We start from the raw sequence: 9,573 nt of genomic DNA, 5'->3' as shown, positions 1-9,573 counted from the left end.
ATCTATGTGCCTTACATCTGTATGTGCCTCCTTGAAAGGTAATTTTCAGTCATGATTCAAAAAATGAAGGGGTTATCCAAATATAGGTGGACCATAATATAGGAAATAGAAATAGTATTAATTGACTATCAAAAGCTTCCTACAGACCATAAATGTTTTGAATTAAGTTAATATTTGTGTGGTAGTCTCTCCATCCCAGTTTTTATGACTTTATAAGCAGGCTGGGTGGTGAATAAACATTCCGGTGGTCCACGAAGTTTTTAATGGTGGAGAATCAATGGCTACTGTTTCCTAAGTAATAGTCCCTTGAGATTTGAATTTGCTTGGCTTTTGGAATCACGTCATTAAATCAGCTTTCAAAATAGATGGAATGCATGGATGCAAGGCACATACATCACATTGGGCCGAATAATCCTTCTCTTCCCTGTACCACTTCGCAGTGGAACCACGCAAGTGTGAAGTGACTCCAACCACGCCATAGATGATTAAAAAAAATAAAAACAAAGCAGCATCCGGTGAGTACGCGTGATCCGGACCGTTCATCAGGCATCGCAAGCGAATGATAGACTAATCCATTCGACGCTTATAATACAAATTTTCCCTCCGCCGCGGCTTAGCTTCAGTGTGTGCCGCCATTGACTGGTGCCCACGTACTGAGACGGTGTGCTGATCTCAACCATCCATTATCGTACATAATCTATTGTCTCATATCTTCGGTGATGAGACCTTTTTGGTTAAATGCAAGCCACTGGAAACTCCCCTTTTTTTTTGAAATTCATCTTACAGAAAATTAGGATCACAATCATCCATTCAGCTTGAGTTTCTTAAGATGGCCCTAGGGTTAACAGCATGGACGGCTCTGATCACCTGACCACCAAATAAATGGACCTGTTGTGAGGCGACGCATGCTGAGAGAAAACCAACTTATAAGAAACATGATCAACGATTCTTACCGGCCCGATATCGTTGATGGGCCGTTCGGACCCGTAATGTGCCACGCTGGCACAATGACCACACGTGCGAGTAGCATTTGCGTCCACTATATATATGTATAAAATATGGTTGAAGGGACCGTTACATGGAAGGGGAAGGGTCGGACTTTAACATGCGCCGGCAAACCGTCTGCGCATTTAAAGCTATCGATTAGACTCGCACCTCCTCTCAGTGCCGCGAAACCGCCAAAGTCCCTCTAAAGCCCGGTTGCCGGTAAGCGGTTTCAGGCAGCAGTTGTCCAGAAAAGACAAGGGCACTAGTCGATTACAAGAAGAAAGACAGGAGAATCTCTTTTTCCAGTTTCCAACAGTAAAAAGGGCACTCTGCACTTGTTTTCATTTTCTTCTCTTCCCTTTCTGCCCTTCCCCAAAACCGGTTTTGCCCATTTTTCCGACTGCCATGAACAGGACAGGCGACAGGTTTCCGGGGATACTCGACCCTGGAGCAGAGGAGTTCCGGCCTCAGAACCAGTTTGCCCTCCTCCAACCCCAAATTTACTACCCCTACCCTTCCTCCTACCCGGTTTCCTTCTACGAGGGCGGGGGGGTCGGATACCAGGAGCCACCTCCGGCGCACGTTAGACCAGCGCCGACAGCGGCGGCGACGCGGGCGCTGCTTCTGAGCTTGGTGCCAGCGCATGTTACGGAGTCGAGGGTGAGGATGGAATTGGAAGTGTTTGGAGAGGTGAGGGCGGTGCAGATGGAGAGGTTGGGAGAAGGGATCGTGACCGTTCATTTCTACGATCTGAGGGATGCGCAGACGGCGCTGGTGGAGATACAGGAGCAGCATATGAGGCAGCAGAGCCGGTTGGGGCAACATTACTGCTCGTTGGTGATGGGGAATTGGGGGTGTGAAGGTGCGAATTCTGCGGTGCCCATGCCGTTGCCGTTGCTCGGCAGTCGTGGACTTGTAGGAGGCCAGGCCGTGTGGGCCCAGTTCGCAGTACCGGCGATGATAGCTGAGGTTGCTGATTGGCAGAATCAAGGGACGCTGGTAGTTTTCAATTTGGATTCGGAGGTCTCCTCCAGCAACATCAAAGAGATTTTCGAGGCTTTTGGTGAGATGATGAAGATGAGACAAACCACAATCTCTCCCTCTCTCATATCACATACATCCTCATTTTCGTGTTGTTTGTGCAGTTTATGTTTTATCGAATTATCATTCCTCATTGTCGATTTGGGTTTTTTTTTTTTTTTTTTTCTTTTTCCATTTTTTCTCGTGTTTTTCCTTTCATCTGAGTGCAATTGATTTTGTTTTTTTGTTTTTTTTCCCCTTACTTTTTCGGTTTTCGTTTTGGTTTCTTTCGTGTTTTTTCCTTTCGTTTTCGTATTTTGTTTTGGTGGGTTTGTTTCTTCTTGGGGTTTTATTAGGGTTTTCAGTGAGAAGAAAACTGAGTCTCTGTTTTCCTCTCTCCTTCCTTACTCGAGTTGTTTCGGCAATTTCTGCATGAATTTTATCTGAGTATGGATTGATTTTTCTTTGTTTACTAAGGTGGGGTTTTGCCTTTTGGGGTTTTATAGAGAATAACTGGGTTACTTTCTCTTGCAAAACGCCTTTGTTTGGGAATGAAGCTTTCGGTAGGGAAGAGGAGTATAAGAGGAGAAAATAGAACAGTTGGGTGTCTTTTTAACTCGTTGTTTGCTTTTGTTTCTTTGTTTGTGGCATATGTCGGATGCTCTTTTACGGGTTTTCTTTTCGTGGAGTGGTGGGGGGCGCTGTTATTAGACCATAGTTTTTCTTCTTCTCCTTATTCCCATGCATCATTGTATCAATCTCTGCATTGAATTCCTTTCCATCTCATGCAAGTTCATCTGGATTTTCTCTCTTTTCAACAATTTCATCTTCTTTTCTGTGGGTTTTTCTTTGTTGGGTGTTTTCTTCCTCTCATCATTGTTTATTATCCTCTCCAGGGCCTATTAAAGAATTGAGAGAGACGCCATTGAAACGACAGCATCGATTCGTTGAGTTCTATGATGTTAGAGATGCTGCTCGAGCTCTTTCAGAGATGAACGGTAAGGAAATTCATGGAAAGCGCCTGGTGGTCGAATTCAGCCGGCCTGGTGGCCAGGGAAAGAGGATTGCTGCTGCCGCCGCCGCTGCCTCAACACCATCATCATCCTCACCATCATCCAACATCTATTACAGGAGAAATGCCAATTACCCACCGGCGTCACTGCCCTTGCCACCAAGGCTACATGGGCTTTCTTTGGATGCATTTCCCCGTCCACCTCAGACCCTCCAAGCAATGAAGAGATCCATTTTCGGCAAAGGAAGAGCTTCCTCACCATCGTCACTAGCCAGCAGCAGCAGCAGGACTGCAATTGAAGGGGAGCAAGACCATCCATTGAGGAGGAATGCAAGGAAGAACCCCACCAACTACCCGCCATCACAACCAAAGCCGTCCGCTCGTCGATCTTCCTCTTCGAAGAGCCATCACCAGAAGAAGCAAGCAGATGCCAATTTCCTCTTCAGTGAAGAAACCATCAGCAAAGACACCAGAACGACTGTCATGATCAAGAACATACCTAACAAGTACAGGTATGAATTGTAAGAAAATTAATCTCATTGATTTTTTGAACCGTTTGGAAATCTGATGTTGGTTTTTTTTTTGTTGGGTTGGTGCAGTCAGAAGCTACTGTTGAACATGCTGGACAACCACTGCATTCACTGCAACGAGCAGATTGCTGAGGGAGAGGAAGAAGACGAGCCTTTGTCTGCCTACGACTTCGTGTATCTGCCCATCGATTTCACGTAAGTAAAATTCAAAGAAAGAAGAGAAAAATAAATGGATTTTGAAATACATGGTTGTATGGGGTTTGAGGAAAAACTACATGTCTGTTATAGGAACAAGTGCAATGTGGGGTATGGGTTCGTGAATTTAACGTCTCCCAAGGCAGCATGGAGACTCTACAAATCTTTCCACTTGCAGGCGTGGGAGGTCTTCAACTCCAGGAAGATCTGCCAAGTCACCTACGCTCGGTTGCAGGTATCTCTCTCACTCTCTCTCTCTCTCTCTCTCTATTTGTTTAAGGGTTTTTTCTGAGGGTTTTTCGATGTATTTAGGGTTTGGAAGCGCTGAAAGAGCATTTCAAGAACTCCAAGTTTGCATGCGACACGGACGAGTATTTGCCTGTTGTATTCTATCCACCTCGAGATGGGAAGCAGCTGACGGAGCCGATTGCTATCGGTGGGCACGCTACTAAGGTGAAGAAGACCGCGAGTGGTCCTGGAAGGAGGAAGAAGGTTGATGAGCAGATGGACGGTGGGGATTCGTCTACCACCACGACGTCGAATCAGGTAGAGGTTGGTGAGGATGACGACGACGCTGATGATGGTGATGAATCGGACGGTGATGAAGATGGGCTTCCCGAAGTGATGTTGAGTAGCTGCTCGTTAAGCAATGAAGCTCAGCAGCAGCCCAAGGCTTTGAGCTGTGCTCAGGTTAGCTAAGCTAGTCTCTCTCTCCTCTCTCCTCTCTCTCTCCCTGGGATGGGATTTTTCCTTTTCTTTATTTTATTTGTATTCAAATTTCAACATGCATTTGCATTTACATATATCGAGGATTTGATGATGGGTTTTACACATCGGGAAGATATAGGCATCTCTCCTGTCCTTGTACTCTCTCTCTCTCAAAAGCAATGTATTGTGACAGACCCACCACCCCCAGTGGCCGTTCCATGGCGGGCAACAAATCACTTGTCCCTGTTGTATTGGTACCATTGCATCCGGATCACGTTAGCGGCCAACCTAGCTTTATGCTAACATGCGCTGTGTGCGGGTGCATGCATGGCAAGCCTGGCCTAGAAAGTGTAACCGGTTGCCTTGTGTGGTTTGTGCAATTATATTGTATGCTTAGGATGATATTGAGATTTGACACTTTTAAGATAGAATTAGGAACAGTTTCTGTGGCCTGATGGACCACACAGATCAGTGGGCCCTTGTTTTCTGATTCAGATACAGTATGTTCTAGAAAATATATTTATTAAGTGATAGTTTCCTCTGCGTTAATCGAGTAACCATGAGGACAATCCCTCACATTGTGGCTCTTTATTTGCTGATTCGTTGCATTCGCCTCACTAAGCCTCGATTCATTGAATTATTTGAAGCCGCCAACTCATGGTTTTATTATCTTTCTAATGATTTTATTTTATTATTTATTATTTTTTTTAAATTTAAAATTTTTAGGACCTGTGGACAGCTGGTGAATTGTATTTGGGCCCCATCTGTTATCACTTATTCTCATGGGGTTCTTTTATTTTATTTTTTATTTCTGTGCATTTTGCAGGCCCGCAAATGTGGCTGGTTAGGATTCTATTTGCACCATTCTCAATCTGGAATTCCATCCAAACATGCACTTGGAATGGAAACCAATGAAGAATTTATGAAGTTCAAGCATCTTCCAAAAAATACAAATTGAAAAAAAATAAAATAAAATTGTAAACTAGCCTACTTAGGTAAGATGCACAAATATGTGACTCGGGTGAGCCTACTTAGGTAAGATGCACAAATATGTGACTCGGGTGAGCCTACTTAGCTTAAGCATTGTTTTCTACTGCTCTTTTAGAGTTTTTTGGCCACTGGGGACATGTCTGTGTCAAACGTAAACTTCTTGTTATTAAAGGAGTTAACATTTTTTTTGAAGGTAAAGCCAAGTTACATATGTGATATTAATATTAAAATATTTATGATATTTTATTAGGATGTATGAGCTTTTAGTTGCTGAGTATCCTTTCAATTTCATCTTTTATGTTCTCTTTTGTTTTCAATTGGGCGGCACAATTCCATTGACAACTAATGGTTACAGTTAACCCAATCAAACAAGGGTCCTACTCATGGCTTAGTGGTAGACTCACAAGAGTTTCAACACTAAGGTCATGGGTTTCAGTACCGAATATGGCGTGTGGGGGTGTTTGCCTAAAATAAGGGCGCATGGATGAAGTTAACTGATATTTTCTCTTGTATTCCTTTATTTTTATTTTTTTAAAATTTTAGAGACACCCATCGTTTGTGATCTATTCTGATAACATATGATATATATACTTACGTATATAAACCCAAATCAAGTCAAATATAGATTCTAAACATGTATCATATATATAAGTGATGTATTAAGAGATCATTACATAATTATGATCAACAAAAAATGAGATGAATATGATCTCTAGTACATGATTTACGGTTAATTAAAATGAGATGGACTCGTTTTTAGGTGTTTACCAAAGAGGCCCTTATATTATTATACTTCTATATTTGTATTGTATTACATGATAACAAATAGCAATTTTATAAGCTTGCAAGGAGTGGTGAATGACTTGCAGTCCAACTAGCTCTCAGGATTGGACTGCTTTGCAAGTGGCCCACGTTGATATGTGCCCATGCAGTGCTGTTTATTTATGTAAAATTTGTTTTATTTATTGGTATAAAAGCCTATATTATAGGAATGATGAATTTTTATACAAGTAATTGGCAGTTTTAAAGCTTGTGAATGCTTTTTTTTCATAACGATATCATACTAATTTAGTAGAAAAAACACGACTCAACCGTGCTACTGTGGTGACCCCACTGAGCCGAATATGATTTGGTGGCCTGAGTTGAGTCTTTTAAGGTTTGTCTAGAGTTTGCCAACCGCAATTCAGGCACCAAAAAACCATTCAAAATCAGCTTACAGGAATCATTTTTGAACTGACAACCAGAGGGTCTGGTTAATTCTCATAAGACCGTAAATTAAAAAAGACAGAATATACAGATATAAATGATTTTCGACCTGTGGTTCATGCGTACATACAACTGGTGTGTATGATGAGAATTTCTCAAGTCCAAACTAGTTGGAAAATGAGTTACCTCCCACCCAACAAAAAATTATGATGTTGGGAAGAGCATGAAAGGATAATAAGAAAGATCACCGTGTCTTCCGCGAGTGATTAAAACATTGAATCCATAAGGTATTTTCTTGAATCAACTAGGGAAAAAAAAAATGAAGCTTGAGAATTTTATTAATCAATAATTGTCCAATGTGTATGTGTCTCAATTACACCATTAATAAAGAAAAAATAAATTCAAAATTCTTAATTACCAAAAATAATAACATTTTCACGCTAATAAAAGTCCTAATTTTAGTAAAACTCTTCTAAAATCTAATTTCTAAAAATTAAATTTCAAGTAAATTTTTGTTAAAAGATCACAAGCTATTTCTTTAAAAAAAAAGAAAAAAAGAAAACTGTCAAAAACTCTAAAAATAAGGAAATATTACATAAATCAGAATTACTAAAAATAGTATTTTTTTTTTTTTTTCTAAAATTTCGTTTTTGAGCGAGAAGCGTGCGTTTTCTAATGAAACAAATTCACCTCGGATGACTCAGTTACAGTAAAGATTGATAGTTGTGTGTCCCGTAACGATACTTGGATCAAAAGTTATAGCCAATTTAGGAGTCAACTTCCTTTGGTCTAACCATGCTTGAAATGTATCTGTGTCACGTCTTACATCAGACCCCTCTATTTGAAAAAAATTCATTCTCGAGTTACTCAATGGACTTCGGGCATGATACTCAAATAATTTTTGGTGGCGATGTTTGTCAGCATTTTTCTTATACTTTGCATTTGCTCTTGAGCTGACACAACACATGTACTAATGCTCTATTTAACTTGAGCCCACTTGCGCTGGCAAGATCTCACACTCTTTATGATAATGTGGGCAACTAAACAGACTTGTCTGGAAGACAAGATCAATGTGGTTTTTTATATTTTGCCTAGGAGGTAACTCCATCGGAAGTTCATCAAACATAATCACCTTGAACTCCTGCAACACTGATTTCGAATTCTCTGAGATGTTCACAGGTTCTCCATCTTTGTCTTTTCAACTAAGGCACATGCATCTCCTATCTCCAATTATGTGATGAAATCCTGTTTGGTTACGAGAAATCGTCTCTCCACTTTATAAGTTTTGAATTGGTTCTTTGTTCCCATTGGGGCCATGATAATCTTTTGATCGTCTTTAATAAATGTAAATACATTATCCCAACCTTTATGCGTAACATCAACATTATATTACCATGGTCAATCAAGTAACATGTGAAAAGCTTCCATGTCGATTACGTTACACATTATTTCGTCCCTATAATATTTGCCAATGGAAAATGATATACGATATCATTCAATTACTTCTGTTTTATTGACATCTTTGATCCATCCAATTGTGTATGAAGAGGGGTGCTTTTTTTGTTTTCAATTGCAATTTTTTCACAATTGTTTTCGACATGAGATCATTGTTTCACATGACATCGATGATCATATTACAGACCTTTTGGTTTACAATGTATATTTTTTGAAAGATGTTGTGTTGTTGTAAATTACTATCTCTACCTTTGGTACGTACAACGAATATCTCATGATCAAAGTGATGGCATGCGATTCATTACTAGTGTTGCACCACAAACATGATGACCGTAAGCTCTATCACTAATCTTATATTGTATATTATTACGAACATAGATCTGTCCTACGGCTTTTGTCAAATGGTTGATTGCTGCCTATAATCTTTGTATGGCTCGTCGATTCTTCCGATGGAAAGCTTCAAACGCCACCGTTGTTATAGAATTATTCCTTAGAGCACCATTCATGTGATTATTGTCCGCACCTTCATTAAATGCCGTTGTCCTGAGGAAAAGCCTCGCTCTAATACTGACTGACATAGGGAAGAGCGTGAAAGGATAATGAGAAAGATTATCATCTTCCTCAAGTAATTAAAACCTTAATTCACAAGGAAAAAGAAATGAAAATTTAGAGTTTTATTAATCAATAATCGGTTAATGTGTATGCGTCTCACTTGTACCATTAATAAAGGAAAAATAAACCCAAAATTCATAATTAGAAAAAATAACAAAATTCTAATTATAATAAAAGTCATAATTCTAGTAAAACTTTTCTAAAGTCTAATTTCTAAAAATAAAAATCCAAATAAACTCTTAGTAGGAGAGTCCTAACAAGATTACAAGCTTTTTCTTTAAAAAAGAAGAAAATTTTGAAACTCTAAAAATAAGGAAATATTACACAAAAAAAGAAAAAAAAAAAACAATTACTAAAAATATTAAAAAAAAATTTCAAAAATTTAATTTTTGAATTAAAAGTTCACCTTTTCTGACAAAATGAATAGACGCGACTTATTTTGTGGGTCGGTTCAATTTGGATGACCCACTACAGTAAAGATTGATAGGTTGTGTACCTGTAATAATACCCACATCATAAGTTATGAGAAATTTAAGATTCACTTTCCTTTGGTCCAACTATGCTAGGAATGTATTTGTGCCATGTCATTAGTTAAATTACCGACCCATGACATGCTTATTCACCTCATCCAACTCTTACGATAAGTTAGTCCTCAGCTGCCAAGGACACTATCTACTCACTATCCATTCAGCGGTGAGCCACACCACAGAAAACAATGTCTAGCCATTGATAAATAAGTAGTACAAGTATGGTCTATTCAACTTGACTCAACCCATGTATATCAGCTGTTACATACATTAGTCAAGTAGATATGCTTCCATTCTTTATCTATAAATGGGCACATGTTTTCTGTGTTTT

The 9,573-nt window shown here is 39.6% G+C and overlaps 1 protein-coding gene across 1 annotated transcript; it reads left to right on the top strand.

Annotated features, from left to right (window-relative positions):
• Positions 1-1,120: 1,120 nt before the first annotated feature.
• Positions 1,121-5,001, top strand: LOC131246174 (protein terminal ear1 homolog). Its single transcript, XM_058246079.1, has 5 exons — positions 1,121-2,050; positions 2,904-3,531; positions 3,619-3,744; positions 3,838-3,979; positions 4,057-5,001. Exons 1-5 carry the CDS (start codon positions 1,393-1,395, stop codon positions 4,441-4,443), a joined length of 1,941 nt encoding a protein of 646 aa, XP_058102062.1. The 5' UTR covers positions 1,121-1,392; the 3' UTR covers positions 4,444-5,001.
• Positions 5,002-9,573: the final 4,572 nt, after the last annotated feature.

The sequence above is a fragment of the Magnolia sinica genome, chromosome 5 (genome assembly GCF_029962835.1).
Source record: "Magnolia sinica isolate HGM2019 chromosome 5, MsV1, whole genome shotgun sequence".
Classification (NCBI taxonomy): domain Eukaryota; kingdom Viridiplantae; phylum Streptophyta; class Magnoliopsida; order Magnoliales; family Magnoliaceae; genus Magnolia; species Magnolia sinica.
Note: the sequence above shows the minus strand (reverse complement) of the source record. Positions and strands in the feature narration are given on the sequence as shown.

What these genes read in the sequence shown, in the direction of transcription:
- LOC131246174 (XM_058246079.1), top strand. Translation starts at nt 1,393, where the DNA reads ATGAACAGGACAGGCGACAGGTTTCCGGGGATACTCGACCCTGGAGCA. An exon ending in AACATACCTAACAAGTACAG is followed by an intron (nt 3,532 to 3,618) that starts GTATGAATTGTA and finishes GGGTTGGTGCAG; the next exon opens with TCAGAAGCTACTGTTGAACA. An exon ending in TATCTGCCCATCGATTTCAC is followed by an intron (nt 3,745 to 3,837) that starts GTAAGTAAAATT and finishes TGTCTGTTATAG; the next exon opens with GAACAAGTGCAATGTGGGGT.